Source organism: Heterodontus francisci, chromosome 43 (genome assembly GCF_036365525.1).
Source record: "Heterodontus francisci isolate sHetFra1 chromosome 43, sHetFra1.hap1, whole genome shotgun sequence".
In the NCBI taxonomy this organism is placed as follows: domain Eukaryota; kingdom Metazoa; phylum Chordata; class Chondrichthyes; order Heterodontiformes; family Heterodontidae; genus Heterodontus; species Heterodontus francisci.
The window spans coordinates 17,471,525-17,493,741 of record NC_090413.1 but is presented as its reverse complement, the minus strand read 5'-3'; the positions used below and the strand labels follow the sequence as shown (position 1 = coordinate 17,493,741).

The window sequence follows — 22,217 nt, the reverse complement described above, 5'->3', positions numbered from 1 at the left end:
AGACCACATAGCTGACCAAAAGGTCATGGAGCAAAGGCAAACAATATGTTAATGGTGTGTTGAAAGACAAAGCATTAGTACAGATAGGGTGTTAACGGACTGAAGATTAAACAGCAGCAAGTACAAACATAAAAAAAACAGCGGGTAAGCAAACTGAACAAACTAAGATGAAATGAAATAAACTTTTAAAAAAATTGTAAAAAATGTAAAAAAGAAAAAAAGAAAAAATAACTAAAAATAAAAGTAAAATGGGGAGCCCGTCATGCTCTGAAATTATTGAACTCAATGTTCAGTCCGGCAGGCTGTAGTGTGCCTAATCGGTAAATGAGATGCTGTTCCTCGAGCTTGCGTTGATGTTCACTGGAACACTGCAGCAATCCCAGGACAGAGATGTGAGCATGAGAGCAGGGGGGAGTGTTGAAATGGCAAGCAACCGGAAGCTCAGGGTCCTGCTTGTGGACTGAGCGGAGGTGTTCCGCAAAGCGGTCATCCAGTCTGCGCTTGGTCTTCCCAATGTAGAGGAGACCACATTGTGAGCAGCGAATACAGTATACTACATTGAAAGAAGTACAAGTAAATCGCTGCTTCACCTGAAAGGAGTGTTTGGGGCCTGGGACAGTGAGGAGAGAGGAGGTAAATGGGCAGGTGTTACACCTCCTGTGATTGCAGGGGAAGGTGCCATGGGACAGGGACGAGGTGGTGGGGATAATGGAGGAGTGGACCAGGTCGTGATGCCACTGCCAAACGCATCTTCCCCTCCCTCTGTCAGCATTCCGAAGGGATCGTTCCCTCCGCGACACCCTGGTCCACTCCTCCATTACCCCCACCACCTCGTCCCCGTCCCATGACACCTTCCCCTGCAATCACAGGAGGTGTAACACCTGCCCATTTACCTCCTCTCTCCTCACTATCCCAGGCCCCAAACACTCCTTTCAGGTGAAGCAGCGATTTACTTGTACTTCTTTCAATGTAGTATACTGTATTCGCTGTTCACAGTGTGGTCTCCTCTACATTGGGGAGACCAAGCGCAGACTGGGTGACCGCTTTGCGGAACACCTCCGCTCAGTCCACAAGCAGGACCCTGAGCTTCCGGTTGCTTGCCATTTCAACACTCCCCCTTGCTCTCATGCTCACATCTCTGTCCTGGGATTGCTGCAGTGTTCCAGTGAACATCAACGCAAGCTCGAGGAACAGCATCTCATTTACCGATTAGGCACACTACAGCCTGCTGGACTGAACATTGAGTTCAATAATTTCAGAGCATGACGGGCTCCCCATTTTACTTTTATTTTTAGTTATTTTTTCTTTTTTTCTTTTTTACATTTTTTACAATTATTTTTTAAAGGTTATTTCATTTCATCTTAGTTTGTTCAGTTTGCTTACCCACTGATTTTTTCATGGTTGTACTTGCTGCTGTTTAATCTTCAGTCCGTTAACACCCTATCTGTACTAATGCTTTGTCTTTCAACACACCATTAACATATTGTTTGCCTTTGCTCCATGCTGGTGGGCAGCCATAAAGACGGGGCTAAAATGTGGCGAGTCGAAGAGACTTAGTAGTTGGCAGGAAAAAAGACAGAGGCGCAAGGGGAGAGCCAACTGTGCAACAGCCCCGACAAACAAATTTCTCTGCAGCACCTGTGGAAGAGCCTGTCACTCCAGAATTGGCCTTTATAGCCACTCCAGGCGCTGCTTCACAAACCACTGACCACCTCCAGGCACGTATCCATTGTCTCTCGAGATACGGAGGCCCAAATGAAAAAGATGCTCCATGACCTTTTGGTCAGCTATGTGGCCTTGTCCAATCTACACCTTCTCCTTTGTTATCTCTTGCCCCACCCCCGCCTCACTTGCTTATAACCTGTGACATTTCTAATATTTGTCAGTTCCGAAGAAGGGTCACTGACCCGAAACATTGACTCTGTTTCTCTTTCCACGGATGCTGCCAGACTTGCTGAGTGGTTCCAGCATTTCATGTTTTTATTTGTGATTTATTCACATTGTTGCACTGTTTAGGTCCAACTGTTAGCTTAACAGATGCAGACAGCACTGGGCTGAAATGATGATTCGCAAGAGAGTTGGCAAAAGAATCAGAGGTAAGCAGTATTTTTTTTATGCAGTGGGATCTTATGATCTGGAACGGACTGTCTGAAGAGTTGGTGGAAGCAGAATGAATAATCTTTCAAAAAGGAATTGGAAAAAGACCTTAAAAGGAAAACATTGCAATGTTATGGGGAGCAAGCAGGAGAGTGGGACTAATTGGATACCTCTTTTAAAGAACTGACATAGGCATAATGGGCCAAATGGCCTCCTTCTGTGCTCTATTATATTATGATTTTATGAAAAACAACAAAATGGACTGGGTGTGTCATCGGGCCAGACATTGGCCTCGTATTTCTGGAACCTGGGTTCAAATCCAGCCTAGACTGAGGGAATGAAAGTTTCCTCTGTCTGCTGACTAGTGGTGTCCGACGTAAAAAGTGTTGACACAATCTCAAACCAAACCCAGTGGGGACAGGCCTACAGCACTCAACAGGTGCTAAAAGGGATGACCTCACTCCGGGAATATTAAAAAAAAAGTGGCATCAGTAAAAAAGTCATCATGAAGCTATCGGATTGTGGTAAAAACCCAACTGGTTCACCTAATCCAGTCTGCTCTCTATGTCACAATAGTCTCACACAAACAGGCTGGATGCTTAACTTCCCTCAATCATCAGCGCAACTAAGGATGGGTAATAAATGCCAGATTTGCCAGCGATGTCGCTGTTTCAAAAAAGAATATGCAAGAGCAAAATATAGCTCATGATGGAAATGTTAAAAGGCTACAGCTAAGCAGAGGCACATTCATCTGTTTGAGGGTGCGGTACGGTAGAAGAAGCTTAACCTACATCCAACTATGAGACATCGGAACAAGAGCAGGGCATTTAGCCCTTTGAACATGTGCCACCATTTAATTAGATATTGGCTGATTTGTATCTTAATTCCATTGACCCACCTTGGTTCTCCAACCCTTAATGCCCTTGCCTAAGACAAATCTATTAATCTCAGATTTGACATTTTCAATTGAACTATTCTCAACAGTTTTTGAGGGAGAATGCTTGAGGATTTCTCCTACCCTTTGTGCACCTTAGAACAGTTCACTGAGGACAGCCTCTCACTGGTTAAACTCAATGAACCACCAGGAGTGACAACGTTTCTGTTAAATAAACCTGAAGGACCTTATGTCTTTAAATTCAGGATCAAAGGTATCTGTATCTTGGTGAAACCTATCTAATTATATGCTAGTAATTATAGGCTCACTGAATATCTTAGTAGAGAGTCTACATTCTGGGTGTTCTGTAAAAGATCAGTACATGTTATTCCTCACAAGATGCACAAAGCTGCCTCAAGAAAATACATAGAATATCTCTTGTTGAACTCACTGATATTTTCAGTTGATGATGTTCTCATTCCCTGATCTGGTAAAGCCATACCAGCAGCAATGGCAGAGTTTTCCATGGACTGCAGGAATATAGAAGCTGAAAGGAGTCGCTCTTCCCTTTCCATGTTTCCCCACAGGGAATCATTCCCGAGAAGATCACTTGCAGTTGAAATGATTTCCTGCGTGGGACAAATATTTCACTTCCATACCAGTGAACACAGATAATTTTTAAAGTTCTTTTTATTTTCAGGCTGTCATAGTTCCTTTAATGACTTTGCACATTTACCCAATGAAGCTCAACAGGTGGTGCTCCTGCCTGCAGCTCTAAAGGTTGCAAGTTTGAGTCCCACTCCAGAGACGTGAGCACAAAATCTAGACCGATGCTCCTAGAGCTTTTAACAATCGAGTGGGGAGGTTTGAGGGATGGTCTGATAGAGCATTATGAAAGGGTAAATAATGATAGATGGTTTCCACTGATTGGCGTGTTGGGCTCATAGGGTGATATTGGGCGTGTTCCTCATGCCACAAGACCAAGCATCACTACTGGTTTCCCCACATGCCCCATCCTGGTCTGAGGACACCATTAAAACAAAACCATCCGATTCTGATGAGAAATGGTAATTCCATTGTCTTCACCATAAATGACTCTGTGACTCATTGATGGGGCAGACGATGCCCTGGGGTGTACACATGTCACAGAACGTTTAGAGTGAACTGCTGGGCACCATGTGAGAATCTTCCAAAGTCAGCCAGGTGCACACTTGGGATCTCCCAGTGGGCATCAAGATTGCAGTGAGAGGGCACAAGCTTCAGTCAGTCTCGGAAAGAAGAAGTTTAGAAAAAAAGATTTGTAGACTGCGGAGCTCTGCCACCAACTGCTGCTGAAGCAAAGTAATTTAGCACTTTTAAAGGGAATTAAAAGATGCTTGAAGAGGAGTGATGTTAAAGATTATGGAGAGCGGGGAGGGCATTAGGTTCAGACAATGTTGTTCCTGGGGATAAAAAACAGCAGGCCAGAGTGGATGGGCCGAACGGTGTGTTTCTGTGTTGTAACATTCTATGATGCTTCGTGGTGCATTTACCCCTTGAGCCATCGAGCTGCTTCTCCTTCTCTCCCTGACTTTTGTTTCTCTGTAGATTACTGACTTTCCTTATTGTTTCTTTCATAAGCTGAAGAATTCAGAGTTCTTAATTCCCACCCATCCCCACATCCACCACACTCAAAATCGGTGATACAATGGAGACTCTGTCACTACTAACCTGAAAAGGGAAGGTTCCACTCCCATTTTTGCACAGTTCATCAATCAGGGTAATGATTAGATTAACCATTGAACAAAGTGGGTGGACCATAGTCTGGGAAGTCTGTGTGAAAAAGAGAAAAGAGGCGTCAAAATCTTGGAATTGCTCATCTCACAAAATCTACAGAGGCCAACACATGGATTACGTGTATACACAGATTGCACATAGATCACACATATACCATACATGTATACAGTGTTTTGTAGATCCCGCATGTATAAACACCAATATGTTGATCATACAGATACCTAGATTACATAAACGTACACAGATACAAAAAGAACAACTTGCATTTCTATAGCACTTTTACCATAGCAAAACGTCCCAAGGCGCTTCACAGGAGTGTTATCATACAAAATTTGAGCCAAGAAACAGAAGGAGATATTGGGACAAGTGACCAATTGACCATTGAGGTAGGTTTACAGAGTGACTTGAAGGAGGAGAAAGAGGCAGAGAGAGACGGAGAGGTTTAGGGCCTAGGCAGCTGAAAGCACGGCCACCAATGGCGGAGAAAAGGCAATCAGGGACAGAATTGGAGGAGTTCAGAGATCCTGGAGGGCTGGGGGGGAAAGTCGCACCTGGAGGAGGCAAAGTAAAAGGGAAGGGTGAGGCTGTGGAGGGATTTGAATACAAGGATGAGAATTTTAAAATTGAGGCATTGCCGGACTGGGAACACATATAGGTCAGCAAGCACAGGGGGTGATGTGTGATTGGGACTTGGTGCGAGTTCGGACATGGGCAGCAGATAAGGGCTTCAGCAAATGGGCTGCGGCTGGGGTAAAGACAGGTGGTGTCATGGAGGCGGGAGTAGTGTGTCTTGGCAACGGAGTTGATATGGCACCGAAAGCTTGGATCTGGGTAAAATAGGATGCCGAGGTTGTGAACAATGTGGGTCAGCCAGACTGGCACATAGATTACACATGTATACACAGAGATAGAAAAGTCACCCATGTTCACACACACACAAACACACACACACATGAAAAGCAACCGAAGCATAATCTGTTTGTAAATCTTGCACCTGCACCAGGTGACATCTTGAGAGTAGCAACTTGTTTTGTCAAAGATCTTCCCATCTAGGTTAGTTAAAAATTATCTCTTTTTTATGGAAAATCTTATTAAGTGATGTTACTTTTCATTTCTATTTTGATACATTTTACCAAAAGGAACAAATAATAATCCCACTTCAAATATAGTGGCTCTACGAGAAGTATAAAGGGACAGCGGGTTAGGAGTCAGTCCCTCACCTCTGGGTTTGACTCAGCACTGACTAGATGGAAGAATCCTCTGTCAGTTGACCCTCGGGATCCTGCATAAACTGTGTCGTAATTTGGTTCCTAAAGAATGTTGGGACTACAGCACAAATCTCCTAATTCACTCTAATTGACAATCTCACTTCAACAGGCCCCAGGATGGCTGGAGTAAGAGATGGGACAAATGGCACACTGGAGGTGCTGTAGCGGGTGCTCTGTTGAGTTTTCCTCTCTATCTAACTGTGCCAAACCTGACCTGGGAGTGTTTTATGCTGACACTGTGAGCCTGAAATCAAAATTGTTCCATTCACTGGTGTTAATACAAAGTCACAAAACCGTTTTTCAATACGATGTCACTGACAGTTATTCCTACAGCTTTTTTTTATCAGGAATGTATTGTTGGGTACAGACCAATAGAACCATATAAATTTACAGCACCAAATGAGGCCATTGGGCCCATCGTTTCTGTACTGGATTTTCCAAGAGCAATGCTAAACTGGACCCCTGTCCCACACTCTCTCTGTAACCCTGTATCTGCAAAGGTTATCCGCTCTTTCCTTGAGAAGGGCAATGGTCTCTACGTCAACTATTCCCCATGACAAAGCATCCCATGCTCCAATAGCCCTTTGCGAAAATAATTTTCTCTTAAGTACTCTCATTATGTTCTTAGTGACTGTTTCAATTGAAAGTTCTCGGTCACTGACGCAAGATGAGAAAGTGGGCGAGATTTAAACTCACTCAAAACCCATTCACTTACAGAATTAAAATCAGGCCTAATATTTCTCTATTTACCCAAAGAAATCCTTCATAATTTAAAAAGTTTCTTCTTAGCCTGCTCTGTCGTGATGGAAATAGTCCGAGTATCTCAATCTTCTCCTCATAATCATAGTGTCCCATCCTGATAAATACCTGTCCTGCCTTTGTTAAATTGTTCGAGCTGCATTGTTCCAGGTTGATCCTGTTCCATTCTGTGAAGTCAGGAAGACATTTAGGATGTAGTTCAAATGTTAGAAAAGCAAACGACAATTATGTACAAACGTCTACACAGGAATCGTGAGATTCGTCTCAACTTTGAATAATTTCTCATCCAGGGTGATACAGTGCAATGTCTGAGCAAAACCAGGCGTCAACTGTAGCTCAGTTGCTGCACTCAGGCCAGAAATCTGAACACAAAATCTAGGCTGACACGAAGTGGGGGTTTCAGGAGGGAAGAGAGCCTAGGACTCGCTCCTACTCTATCAGGCCTCACAAGGAAAGCTAAAGCTTAACCTTACTCCTGATCATCAGTAAAGTAATGGAAGGTGTCGTCGACAGTGCTATCAAGCGGCACTTGCTCGGCAATAACCTCCTCAGTGACGCTCAGTTTGGGTTCCGCCAGGGCCACTCAGCTCCTGACCTCATTACAGCCTTGGTCCAAACATGGACAAAAGAGCTGAATTCAAGAGGTGAGGTGAGAGTGACTGCCCTTGACATCAAAGCAGCATTTGACCGAGTATGGCATCAAGGAGCCCCAGCAAAACTGGAGTCAATGGGAATCAGGGGGAAAACTCTCCGCTGGTTGGAGTCATACCTAGCACAAAGGAAGATGGTTGTGGTTGTTGGAGGTCAATCATCTCAGCTACAGGACATCACTGCAGAAGTTCCTCAGGGTAGTGTCCCAGGCCCAACCATCTTCAGCTGCTTCATCAATGACCTTCCTTCAATCATAAGGTCCTGACTTGGAACTATATCGCCGTTTCTTCACTGTTGCTGGGTTAAAATCCTGGAACTCCCTTCCTAACTGCACTGTTGGTGTACCTACACACCAAGAACTGCAGCAGTTCAAGAAGGCAGCTCACCACCGCCTTCTCAAGAATTAGGGACGGGCAATAAATGCTGGCATAGCCAGCGACGCCCACATCCAACGAATGAATAAAAAAAAAGGTCTCTTCTCCTCCCTGATCCTCTTCCCCTGTCTTCACCCGGTAAGGAAGGCACCATGGTTTCCCCACTCAGGCCATGATGTCGTTGGACCCGATCAGCACGTCTAAAGAAGGACCCTGCCACCTTTCGGTGTCTGTCCAAGCCACTTGCAGGCTAAAATTGAAGGTGTTGGGATGTTGACATGTTTACTGCCTGCCCAGTTTCCCCTTGGTCAGGTGAATTGCCCTTTGATCAAAACACAATCGCTTGGCCGAATGCACTTGAGCCATTACAAACTTAAAATCAAGCAATTTTAACCAACCTAATACTATGATTGCAACTGTGGCCAGAACAGGAGAGAGAAAATTGATAGGTTTATAGCAATGAATTCATACTTAGTGGTATAGGAGAATCTATTTCTCTTTATTGAATTGCGACATCATATTGTTGGGCTTCTTACCAAAGCAGCTCCGAGTGAGGTTTTTGTTATCGCTCCTTGTTGGTGCTTTTGTACAAGTGAAGCTTCCAATTGTATTACTGCAGTTTGCCTGAGGACCACAGGGGGATGTGGTTTGATCACACTCGTTAATGTCTAAAATTAGAAATAAGCATGAACAGTGAAGTGCCCACTGCCACCATCACCATCACCTTTATTTACAAGACAAATGAAGCTGTTTTTGGTCTGACAATGCCCTGGGTTTTGTGGTCACGTGTCTGCTTCGACTGGTGGTCAGGTCACGGGCTGAGAGGAACCCCACCCCAGACATTGGCCAGTATTCTACAGATCTCCCGATGTCGGGCTCTGTAGCTGGGGGAAGGGGGGCGGGGCTGGAATCCTATCGTCGGGCCACGATCGTCTGAGCGGTGGCTGGCACTCACACGCCTTCACTTTCCCATCTGGGGAAAGATGGCGCCATAGTGGTGGGTAAGGGGGGAGCAGGATCTTTAGTGCGGGGGGGGGGGGAGGGAAGGGGTCAAGTTTACATCACTAGCGTAGGGGATGGTGGGAAGGGCTGACCTGTGCACTTTGTTCAGTCTTGGATGTGAGGGCGTGATGGGGAAGGTCATGTTTGAAAGATATGTTTTGGGTGGGAGGGGTGAGGAGAAAGAGGGAAAATACTTAATGTTATTGTTATTGGGGGGTGGGGAAGGTGGTGATAGCTTTTTTATTGGAACAATGTGGGGGGGAGGGTTAACTTTAAAAATGGTGCCAGCACCTACGCACAGCAGCTGATGCCATTGCCAGCGTCGGACAGCCTGCCCCCTCCACGTGACTGGGGTGGGGGGGGCGGTGCGGCCCGACCAGGTCATTAGCATGGGCCGCCGAAAGGCAGATCATTGCGGCATTGCGGCACGCGGTCCGCACATGTGGGCCGCCATTTCTTTCACCCGCTGACACTCCCGGCTGATAGATAGCCTATTGTTGACAGGACAACTGTCCCGGGCGAGAGATGGTGGTGTTTAGAAATTTAGAAACAAGAAGATAATTTGACCAAAAATATCTGTAGGAATGATCGTGGTCAAATTATCTCCCTGTTTCTAAATTTCTAAACCCCACTATCTGTCCCACATCACACAAAAACACAAGAACACGAGAAACAGGAGCAGAAGTAGACCACATGGCCCATCGAACCTGCTCCGCCATTCAATACGATCATGGCTGATCTTGGGCTTCAATTCCACTTTCCTGCCCATTCCCCATATCCCTTGATTCCCTATGAGACCAAAAATCTGTCTATCCCAGCCTTAAATGTATTCAATGATGGAGCATCCACAACCCTCTGGGGTAGAGAATTCCAAAGATTCACAACCCTTTAACTGTAGTAATTTCTCCTCATTTCAGTCCTGAATGATTGACCCCTTATCCTGAGATTGTGTCCCCGTGTTCTAGATTCGCTGTGCAGTGGAAACAATCTCTCAGCTTCTACCATATCAAGACCTTTCAGAATCTTGTATGTCTCAATTAGATCGCCTCTCATTCTTCTAAACTCCAGAGAGTATAGGCGCAATTTACTCAGCCTCTCATCATAGGACAACCTCCTCATCCCCCTTGGACCAATTTAGTAAATCTTCGCTGCATTGCCTCCAGTGCAAGTATATCCTTTCTTAAATGTGGAGACCAAAACTGCACACAGTATTCGAGGTGCAGTCTCACCAAAGCCCTGTACACTTTTAGTAAGAATTCTTTATTCCTAGACTCCAATCCGCCTTGCAATAAAGGCCAACATGCCATTTACCTTCCTAATAGGCTGCTGCACCTGTATGTTAACTTTGTACGTTCCTTGTATGAGTACATCCAAGTCTCTCTGAACATCAACACTTACCAGTTTCACCTTTGAAAAAATATTCTGCTTTTCAATTTTTACGACCAAAATGAACAACTTCACACTTTCCTACATTATACTCCATTTGCAATCTTGTTGCCTACTCACTTAACCTGTCTATACCTCTTTGCAGCATCGCTATGTCCTCCCCGCAGCTGACCTTTCCATCGAGCTTTGTATCATTAGCAAACTTAGATACATTACTCTCTGTCGCTTATCTGTCATTAATATAGAATGTAAATAGCTGAGGTCCCAGCACTGATCCTTGCAGCACCCCACTATTGCTTGAAAATGCCCCATTCATGCCCACTCTCTGTTTTCTTTTTGTTAACCAATCCTGCACCCATGCTAATATATTATCCCCAACACCATGAGCCCTTATCTTGCCTATTAATCTTTTATGTGGCACCTCATCGAATGCCTTTTGGAAATCCAGGTATACTACATCTACTGGTTCCCCTTTATCTACCCTCCTAGTTACATCCTCAAAAAACTCTAATAGATTTGTCAAACCAGAACAGATGTTGCCACCTCATATTTTGTTCCACGGTTTTGAAGGAGAATTTACGTGTCTCGTTTGTGATTTAGATTTAGATTTAGAGATACAGCACTGAAACAGGCCCTTCGGCCCACCGAGTCTGTGCCGACCATTAACCACCCATTTATACTAATCCTACACTAATCCCATATTTCTACCACATCCTCACCTGTCCCTATATTCCCCTACCACCTACCTATACTAGTGGCAATTTATAATGACCAATTCTCCCTGTCTGGCAAAACCTTCACTCTAAAATTCTCATCCTGTCTTCAAATCTCTCCGTGACTTTGCCCCTCTCTATCACCTCCTCTAGACTTACAACGGTCCGAGATCCCTAAACTCTACCAATTCTGGCCTCTTGTGCATTCCCGATTTTAATAACTCCACCATTGGCGGCCGTGCTTTCAGCCGCCTAGGCCCCCAGCTCTTAAACCCCTCCACTAAATCTCTCTGCCTCACTACCTCTCTTCCTTCCTCCTTGCCCAAGCTAATAGCTACTAATATCTGCTTTTGTGTCTCGGTATCAAATTATTTTTGTCAACACTCCTGATGAAGTGCCTTGGGATGTTATACTACACTAAAAGTGCTATATAAATGCATGTTGTTGTAAATGAAGGGTGGTTGAAAATAATTGTAGCATTCACTATCCTGAGTTAGCTAATTCAATACAGTTTGAAATCAAAGCTTATTCTTGTGGTTGGTTCAGGGAAGGAGAAAAACTCTACCCTGGCAAACAATCCTTGTTGTATCAGTAAATATAATGTCTCCAGTACTGGAGATAAATCCTCTGTCACAAGTACAGTAGAAAGCTCCAGGTGTGTTGCTACAAGCCGCATAAAATCTAACTGTTCTGATGAAAGGAGCTGAAACATTAATTCTCTCCACAGATGCTACCAGACCTGCTGAGTATTCCCAGCATTTTCTGTTCTTATTTCAGATTTTTAGCATCTGCAGTATTTTGTTTTCGTATTTGATCTAACTCACACTCGTTGATGTGAGTCAGCAAGAAACAAATGGGTTTTGAAACTAGAAACATATACAAACAGCATCATTTTTCACACGCTGACATGAAGCAAAGGCCTATTTCTGAGTATGTTCAATGTGTTTCATTCGGTTCATTGCCATAGTGCAACATCTGTCAATAATATGGGATTGAATGACACACTTAAAGGCCACTATTGCCCCATTAACACCAGACAAAGGTTGAAATTCCTCCTTTCCTTTACTGTCTACTTCCTTACCGTCACTCTTTCAAGCATTGTTGTTGCTTGCTGTACTTTATGTATTGGCTTGAATTTGACACCACTATTCCTCATTGTAAGGCAACATACCTCTTGAGTTGATGCTCTCAATCTTTCACTGTAAATTGCTGCGGCCAGCATCTAACAGCCCTGTAGCTAATCATATTTTAATTCTGCATATTCACTACTCTACTCCTGACACTTGAGCCTATAATCTAGACAATTCGGTATAGTACTGAGGGAGTGCTGCATCAGAGAGACATTAAACTGAAGCCCTGTCTGTCATCTCAGGTGGACATGATACAAAGATAGGTAGGAAAGCAAGTTGTGAGGAGGATACAAAGAGCCTACAAAGTTAAGTGAGTGGGCAAAAAATTGGCAGATGGAGTATAATGTGGAAAATGTGACGTCGAACACTTTGGCAGGACGATTAGAAAAGCAGAATATTATCTAAATGGAGACTGCAGAATGCTGGGTGTTTATTGTTTAGAGATACAGCACTGAAACAGGCCCTTCGGCCCACCGACTCTGTGCCGACCATCAACCACCCATTTTATGCTAATCCTACACTAATTTCATATTCCTACCACATTCCCACCTGTCCCTATATTTCCCTACCACCTACCTATACCAGGGGCAATTTATAATGGCCAATTTACCTATCGACCTGCATGTCTTTCGGCATGTGGGAGGAAACCGGAGCACCCGGAGGAAACCCACGCAGACACAGGGGGAACTTGCAAACTCCACACAGGCAGTACCCAGAATTGAACCCGGGTCGCTGGAGCTGTGAGGCTGCGGTGCTAACCACTGCGCCACTGTGCCACCCATGTGTTCTTGTGTACAAGGTGTCCTTGTACATGAATCACAAAAAGTCAGCATGTAATTAGGAAGGCAAATGGAATGTTGGCCTTTGTTGCAAGCAGGATGGAGTATTAAAGGAGGGAAGTCTTGTTACAAGTGTACCAGGCATTGGTGAGACCACACCTAGAGTACTGTGTACAGTTTTGGTCATCTTATTTAAGGAGGGACATACTTACGTTGGAGGCAGTTCAGACAAAGCTCACTAGGCTGATTCCTGGCATGAGGGGTTTGTCTTATGAGGAAAGGTTGAGCAGGTTGGGCCTATACTCATTGGAGTTTGGAAGAATGACAGGTGATCTTATTGAAACATATAAGATTCTGAAGGGAGCTTGACAGAGTAGATGCTGAGAGGATGTTTCCCCTCGTGGGGGTATCCAGAACGAGGGGCACAGTTTCAAATTAAGGGATCTCCCACTTAAGATGATGAGAAGGAATTTCTTCTCTCAGAGGGCCTTGAGATACTTGAATGTTCTCTGTACCTTTGCAGCTTGTCCTCTTGGTAAACCTAGCTTGTTTTGATGGGCTGGCGTATCCATTCTTACAGGTACAGTAGAAACTTCCCAGTGTGTTGTAACATTCTGTGTTCCAACCGCATCTCACTGAAATAGAGGCCTCGCACTCATTTTTATCTGAAGTGAAGCAAAAAAAAGTACAAGTTAAGAAGACTTTTCACCACCACATTCTCAAAGCCAATTAGGGATGGACAGTAAGTGGTGCCAGTAACACTACACCCCGTGAATGAATAAAAAATGTTGTAGTGACGTTTTGCATGTGTTAAACCCTCTGGCCGTGGGATTTATAAAATTGGACATTGTTTGGGAATAAGGGAGATAGAAGGGGAGAGGAGAACCCACAGTATGACTCACCAATGCAGGTTCCATTGCTTGCCATGAAAAGTCCAGATAAGCACTCTTGGCTTCTGCCTATAAGCGGACCCCACAGATTTCCGAAATAAGCCACTGGACAGAAAAAAAAAAACATGCATTTGAAACTATTTTTTCAACAGAATTCGTTTTGCAAAATATCATTGATCTGTCTGTTTACTGGAGGGTAAGTGGAAGGAAGCCAGTGAGTGGGATGGAATATTGTTCCAATGGGTACTCGCAGGTGAAAAGTAAAGCTCATTCCATTCAGCTTCTCCGCATCAGTACAGGGTGAAGTAAGTACTTACATTTATATAGTGCCTTTCACAGCCTCAAGACAATGGAGGCAATCTTACAAGACCAGTAATCCAGAGGCCCGAAATAATGCTTCAGAGACATGAGTTCAACTCCCACCTTGGCAGCTGGTGGAATTTAAATTCAATTAATTAATAAATATGGAATAAAAAACTAGTCTTAATAACGGTGACCAAGAAACTGCTTGGCTGTTGTAAAAAAAACCCATCTGGTTCACTAATGCCCTTCAGGGGAGGAAATCTGCCGTCCTTACCCAGTCATGTGAATCCAGGCCCACAGCAAATTGGTTGAGTCTTAACTGCCCTCTGGAATGGCCTCGCAAGCTACTCATTGGTATCAAACCGTTACAGAGAAACTGAATAAGAATAAAATAGGATGGACCACCCGATGTCAACCTAGGCACCATAAATGACAAAGGCACACCCTGCCCAGTCGACCCTGCACAGCCCTGCTCACTAACATCTGGGGACTTGTGCCAAAATTGGGAGAGCTGTCCCACAGACGAGTCAAGCAACACCCTGACATAGCCATACTCAACAAATCATACCTTACAGTCAATGTTCCAGACTCCTCCACCACCCTCCTTAGGTATTTCCTGTTCCACCAGCAGCACATATCCACCAAGTGTGTCCTGTCCACAAAAAACAAGACAAATCCAATCCAGCCAATCACTGTCCCATCAGTCTATTCCTAATCATCAGCAAAGTAATGGAAGGTGTCATCAACAGTGCTGTCAAGTGGCACTTACTCAGCAATAAACTTGTCACCGATGCTCAGTTACGGTTCTGCCAGGGGTACTCATCTCCAGACCTCATTACAGCCTTGGTTCAAACATGGGCAAAAGAGTTGAATTCAAGAGAGTGAGGTGAGAACGACTGCACTTGACATTAAGGCAGCATTTGACTGAGTATGGCATCAAGGAGCCCGAGCAAAATTGAAGTCAAATGAATCGGGGGAAAACTCTTCGCTGGTTGGAATCATACTAGCACAAAGGAAGATGGTTGTGGTTGTTGGAGGTCAATCATCACAGCTCCAGGATATCACTGCAGGAGTTCCTCAGGGTAGTGTCATATGCCCAACCATCTTCAGCTGCTTCATTAATGACCTGACCTCCAACATAAGGTCAGAAGTAGGGATGTTCATTGATAACTGCATAGTGTCCAACACCATTTGCTCATCAGATACTGAAGCAGTCTGTCCCCACATGCAGCGGGGCAATATTCAGGCTTGGGCTGATAAGTGGCAAGTAACATTCATGCCACACAAGTGCCAGGCAATGACTATCTCCAAAAAGAGAGAATCTAACCATCTCCCCTTGATGTTCAACGTCATTGTCATTGCTGAATCCCCCACTATCAACATCCTAGTGGATCACCATTGACCAGAAATTTAACTGGACCAGCCATGTAAATACAGTGGCTACAAGAGCAGGTCAGAGGCTAGGAATCCTACGGCGAGTAACTCACCTCCTGACTCCAAAACCTGTCCACCATCTACAAGGCACAAGTCAAGAGAGTGATGGAATACAGTCTACTTGCCTAATGACTGTACGTCCGATAACACTCGAGAAGCTCGACATCATCCAGGACAAAGCAGCCCATTTTATCGGCACCCTATCCACCACCTTAAACAGTCATTCCCTCCACCACCGACGCACAGTGGCAGCAGTATGTACCATCAACAAGAATCACTGCAGCAACTTGCCAAGACTCCTTCAACTGCACCTTCCAAACCCATGATCTCTACCACCTAGAAGGACAAGGGCAGCAGATGCATGGGAACATCACCACCTGCAAATTCCCCTCCAAGTAATACACCATCCTGACTTGGAATTATATCGTTGTTCCTTCACTGTCGCTGAATCAAAAACCTGGAAGTCCATCCTTAACAGCACTTGGAAGTACTTACATGTAGACTGCAATGGTACAAAAGGCAGCTCACCACCACCTTTTCAAGAGCAATTAGGGATGAACAACAAATTCTGGCCTTGCCAGCGGCACTCACATCCCATGAACGAATAAAAAAAAATCCCAAGTGCTTTACAGCCAATGAAGTATAGGTACTTTTGTAATGTAGGAAACAGGGCAGCCAATCTGCACACAGCAAGATCCCACAGCCACTTACCTTCCGGGAGAGGAGCAGAGATGAGTGGACCTGCGGGAGGAACACAGACTGGGGGAGCAGATAAATGAAGCCCTAGGATCGCAGCACACACCACTTAACTTCCGGTAGAGGAACTGAGAGGTGTGGAGGAGTCCAGGCGTGCCCTGAGTTCGAAAACAAGTGAACAGTGACACCACAGGAAAACCATAAGTTGATTGCTTGGTGAGTTACTGCTTTTAGGGTCGGTGTGTGTAAAGAGGTGGAGATTAGAAAAACGTAACAAAAAATAAGATTTATGTAGCTTAATTACTTTCCCTATAATTAACAAAGAAATGCCAGTAGAAGCAAAGTAAGAAGCTGTTGAATCTTCTGTTTAATTTGTAAGTAGTAAGGTTTATCAGTATTAGCAAATTTTAAATTAGTAATATAAGTGGTTGGTGAGTAGAGGCATTAATTAAAAATTAATTTGAGGACACAACAAGCATCGTGAATAAAGGTGTGGTATGCTTGGATTTCCAAAAGACATTCAATAAGGTTACACATCAAAGGTTACTACACAAAATAAGAGTTCATGGTGTAGGGGGTAACATATTAGCATGGATTGAGGATTGTTTGGGTAATAGGCAGCAGAAAGAAGAGGTAAATGAGTCATTTTTGGGTTGGCAAGCTGTAACTAGTGGAGTGCCACAGGGATCAGTGCTGGGACCTCAACTATTTACAATCTATATTAATGACTTGGATGAAGGCATTGAATGTATGGTAGCTACATTTGTTGATGTACAATGATAGGTAGGAGGGTAAGCTGCGCACGTTTGTTCGGGCCGCTCCGGTGCGCTTGAGAGGTCGCCAGGTTTCACTGGGCGGCCTTTCACGTCTCTAGGACGCCCGCTTGCCATGGGTAGAATCCGTGAAGGCGAGCGAAGGACCTTAAGTGGCCATTAAGTGGCCACTTAAGGGCCTTGATTGGCCTGGGGTGGGCGGCTTGTGTCTCGCCCCCCACTCCCACGATCCCTCCCCCCACCGGCCCACGTAAAGTGGGACGGAGGTGGGAGCAGGTCGGGAATGCCTCCCAAAACTCCCGCTCAATTTTACACCCCCCCCCCCCCCCCACCATCTGGCTCACTGGAGTGGCGTAGAATTCTAGCCAAAGAGTCTACAAAGGGGTATGGATAGGTTAGGTGAGTGGGCAAACATTTGGCAGATGGAGTATAATGTGAGCAAATGTGAACTTGTCCACTTTGACAGCAAGAATGGAAAAGCAGAATATTATTTAAATGGAGAGAGACTGCAGAACTTTCCGTTACAGAAGGATCTGGATGTTCTGATACATGAATCACAAAATGTTACTAAGCAGGTACAGCAAGTGATTAGGGAAGCAAATGGAATGTTGTTGTTTATTGCAGGGGGAATGGAATATAAAAGTAGGGAAGTTTTTCTACATCTGTACTGAGCCTTAGTGAGGCCATATCTGGAGTACTGTGTACAGTTTTGGTCTCCTTACTTAAGTAAGGATAAAATTGCATTAGCAGTTCAGAGAAGGTTCACGCGACTGATTCCTGGGATGAAGGGGTTGTCTTATGAGGAAAGGTGGAACATGTTGGGCCTATACCTTTGGCATTTAGAAGAATGAGAGGTGATCTCATTGAACTATGTAAGATCCCACGGGGACTTGACAGGGTGGATGCTGGAAGGATGTTTTGACTTATAGGCAAGACTAGAACTAGGCAACACAGTTTAAAAATAAGGGGTCTCCCTTTTAAGACTGGGATGAGGACAAATTTTTTCTCTCAGAGGGTTGTTGGTCTGTGGAATTCTCTTCCCCAGAGAACAGTCGAGGTTGGGTCATTGAATACATTCAGGGCTGAGTTAGATAGATTTGTGATAGACGAGTGTTATGGGGGTCAGACAGGAAAGTGGAGTTGAGGCCACAATCAGATCAGCCATCATACACAAGTCCGTTACGTGATAATGACCAGATCATCTGATCTTTTTTTTCACTCGTGTTGGTTGAGGGGAAAAAGCTAGGCCGGGACTCTGGGGCGAACTCCCCTGCTCTTCTTCGAAATAGCGCTGCGGAATCTTTTGCGCACATCTGAGAGGACAGACGGTACTTCAGTTTAATGCTCGATTTGAAAAACAGCAGTGCAGCACACCATTAGTACTGTAATGGAATATCAGCCTAGATTTTGAGCTTAGGAGTGGGATCAGCTATTCATTCTCAGAGATAAAAGCACTATCCACTGAGCAGTGGCTAAGAACAGGGACCCTTGCTACTGTCTTCCATGTGCTGGATATATCACAAGCCTTTTTACGATCTTTGGAAAGTATTGGAATAAATTTTTCACTACAGTTTCAGTTATAAACTATAGAACAGATTTAATAATAATAAATAGGGAGAAATCAGACAAATAGAAGATTTACATCAATACACATAATTATATATTCTTGAAAATAATGTAAGAAATGTGTAGCTGCTCATTTAAGAGGGCCTCTGACAGCGAGGCTAAAACTCAAGGTTAAGTTGGACTTCAGATCAAGCCCCAGACAACATTTTACTTGGGCCTTTCTGCTCAATGTCACATGAAATGTCATCATGATTATGAGTTGGGGCAAGTCTGCCTCAGATAGACCATTCCATCTGTTTTGAAGCAGCGAGACAGGAAGTAGATTGATTGCCAGGACTGTGTTTACAGTTTGTAGTGTCGAAGTGAAGCAATTCCACTTTGCTCCGCTGGTACATTTGGCGGGTGAAGGCAGCCCCTGATTCTTCATGCTGGATGGTACTGCCCTCAGCTAGGTCACTGTAGGACAGGATGCCATCTTCTGGTAGGTACTCCCCGAGGGGTGAGGGGCATGTTTAAAGGTGATACTTTTGGATATCTCCAAGTTGTTGGATAATAGAGCCAGATATTTAGAGGCTTCTCATAGATGAATGGAAAGATGGGGAAAAAACTGGACAGAGAAAAAGTCCTTAAAATTAATAAAATTATGGAACTATAAGGAAGCTCGACACCATCCAGTACAAAGTAGCCCTTTCGATTGACACTATATCTGCCCCATTAAACATTCACTCCCTCCACCACCAGCACACTGTGGCTGCAGTATGTGCCATCTACAAAATGCACTGCAGCGACTTGCCAGAGCGCATTCAACAGCATCTTCCAAACCTGCGACCTCTACCACCTGAAAGGACAAGGGCAGCAGACGCATGGGAACACCGCCACTTGCAAGTTCCCCTCCAAGTCACCCCGACTTGAACTATATCGCCGTCCCTTCACTGTTGCTGGCTCAAAATGCTGGAACTCCCTCCCTAACAGCACTGTGGGAGAACCTTCATCACACAGACTGCAAAGGTTCAAGAAGGTGGCTCACCACCAGCTGTTCAAGGGCAACAAGGGATGGGCAATAAATTCTGCTCCTGTTAGTGATGCCCAAAGGCCCATTAGGAGAATAAACAGATTGTGAAAGCTCGATTTATAAATACGTCACATGAAACCCAAGGTTTGATTAAAGCTTTTAACTCAACCCTTCATATTGCAACAACCTGTGTATAAAATACATAAAAATCAACATAGGCATCGCTTGTTCCATTTTAAAGCTAGCTACCCATGTCCTGTGGAATTTTCCAATGTTGCAATGTCGACAGTTCCCACTGACGCCTGTAGGCGTCACTCTGACAGGCATTTCCCATTCTAAACTGGGCAGGGAGTTGTCACGGTTCCCGTCACACCGACAGATCCAGCAGCACCACCAGCTGGAGCTGCGGTGCCCCCTCATTAACGTCTTTACTTCGCCACCCACTGTAGAGAAATACTGACCCTGAATAAAGTGATGGCTAGCATTATCCCACACTCCCTTACCACTCACACCACCGAACATTTCAACAGCTACCCTCTCAGGTAATCGAAAAGACCTGGTTGTAAACTGCAGAAGTGATTCTTGTCAAAGGCGTACAGTTTCAAACCTGTGCTGGTTCCTGCAGGCTTTCCTTTTTGTTTATATACCTTGAATTAAAGGTGCATCTTGCAGTTGGAGGAGTCTGAACCACTCATTTGCATTGTAAGCGATTCAGTCCCATTCCCACATTTAATCATGAGCACTAGGTACTGTGTGTATGTAAATACATTAACAACCTGATCTACCATTTGAATACACACCAATTTTAATTTCCTCGTACTTACCAAGTATGAGGTTCCCTATTCCTGACTTCATGATTTTCCGAAATGTTGTCGCTCGGGACCAGTAACTCCGGATAGCATCACTCGCACACTGAGTCTGCTTGAGCACAACTTCAACACTAATACACACTCTTATTGTCGACAGGAACTGCCGATATACTGGAGGGAAGCTGATTTCTTAACGGTTGTAAAAGGAGGAACAAAGTCTCCTCACGATCTGAACCAATCTGATGTCAGAAGCCGAAATGATTCTGCTATTGGACAACAAGATAGCAGACTCTCACCATCACATAGAAACAGGAGAGTTATTTTTTTCTTTCCCTGTTTGGGCCAGTATTTCTTTTCACTATCTCTCTTTTAGCTGTAGGTAGTCTTTAAAGCTGTTTTCCTATGGTTTTCAATCTTGGATTCTGTCTTCTCAACACAACTGCCTCCAGTCATGCATTGAAACATTAGAGTGCTAAGAAGTACCTGTTCACCTTCAGCCCACCCTCCTGGCAGTACAAGTAGATAACACCACCACAGAAGGAGAGAAAGGTACCAGGTACCATTAGGCAAGAGGCTTGCTCAGAAAATGCAGACTGGTCACCAGTCCTTGTGTGAATAGCAGGACATGAAGCGAAGGAATCTTTTACTTTCTAACGCCCATGTATTACTGGATTTCCTTCACAGACAAAAACAGGTTACCAAGAATTTCAAAACAGCATAAGAGGAAGAATTGAGCAACTCGATAAGAGCAGTCCACTTCTCCTTACTGTGAAAAAATTGAAGTCAATAGGAAACGGGGGAAACCTTTCACTTTTTCATGCCCTTTCCTGAGAATTGCCACATCTGGTTGGACCTGGAGGTCAAATCGTGTAGCCTTCTGCATCCAACAGCTCCCGCTGTTGTCCACTTTGGTAAGAAGAATAGAAATGTTGTATACTATTTAAATGGAGTGAGATTTCAGAACTCGGTTGTATAGAGGGATCTGGGTGTCCTGGTACATGAATCACAAAAGGTTAGTGTGCAGGTTTAGCAAGTGATTAGGAAGGCAAATGGAATGTTGGCATTTATTGCAAAGGGAATCGAGTATAAAAGTCGGGAAGTTTTACTGCAGCCTGCCCCGGTATTTACATGAACTGCCACGCTTAGAATCATAGCAGCTTCACAACATGAAGCCTGTGCAGGTAGGCCGCAGTTTTTCTCGCCGACGCCGAAATCAGCAGCAGGCACATAAAATTCAGCCCATGGTCTCACCAAGGTTCTGCACAAACCCCAACCTCCCCCCCCCACCCCCGCCCCTGATCACGAGGAGGGGGCAGGATGTCCGTGCCTGGAAATGGCGTCAGCTGCCTGTGTGCAGGCGCTGACACCATTTGTAAAGGGCTATTAGCCCGACCGGGAAATTTAAATATTAAAGGTAAAGTGAATTAAAATTAATAAATACATTTGCATTGCCCCTCTCCCATCCCCCCATAACAATTAAATTAATTATTTGCCCTTTCCCCCCACACTTATCTTTACCATCTGACCTTCACCCCCCCCAAAACTGCACAAGGTTTATTTGACAACTCTTCCCACCATCCCCTACACCCATGAGATTACTTGACCCCATTCCCCCTCCCACACTCATAAACTTACCTCCTCCCCCGTCCCCAGCAGTGTTGTGCCTCGTTTCCCTAGATGGGGATCCGAAGGTGTGGGAGTGCCGGCCGCCAGGCTGAAGATCGTAGAAGGACATCAGGCAGCCATGTGAGCTTCATTTATCCATTCATTTTAATTGATTTAAATATTCAAATTAAGATCCCGTAGTCGAGCAGTTCAGAGAAGGTTCACTTGACTAATTCTGGGTATCAAGGGCTTATCTTATGAAGAAATATTGAACAGCTTGGGCCTATACCCATTGGAGTTAGGAAGAATGAAAGGTGATC

The 22,217-nt window shown here is 44.6% G+C and overlaps 1 protein-coding gene across 3 annotated transcripts in view; it reads right to left on the bottom strand.

Annotated features, from left to right (window-relative positions):
- LOC137355623 (adhesion G protein-coupled receptor E2-like) overlaps positions 1 to 20,456 on the bottom strand; it is a 43,820-nt gene extending 23,364 nt beyond the window's left edge. For 2 of the 3 annotated variants that reach the window (XM_068020977.1, XM_068020979.1), the window contains exons 1-7: positions 20,308 to 20,456; positions 13,712 to 13,804; positions 13,325 to 13,474; positions 8,336 to 8,467; positions 6,766 to 6,941; positions 4,682 to 4,783; positions 3,423 to 3,600 (exon numbers count right to left, since the gene is read on the bottom strand). In XM_068020977.1, coding sequence (XP_067877078.1) covers positions 3,423 to 3,600; positions 4,682 to 4,783; positions 6,766 to 6,941; positions 8,336 to 8,467; positions 13,325 to 13,474; positions 13,712 to 13,804; positions 20,308 to 20,338 — 862 coding nt within the window. In that variant the 5' untranslated portion in view covers positions 20,339 to 20,456. The remainder of the gene's footprint in view (positions 1 to 3,422; positions 3,601 to 4,681; positions 4,784 to 6,765; positions 6,942 to 8,335; positions 8,468 to 13,324; positions 13,475 to 13,711; positions 13,805 to 20,307) is intronic. The other variant, XM_068020978.1, reaches the window with a different exon arrangement.
- Positions 20,457 to 22,217: the final 1,761 nt, after the last annotated feature.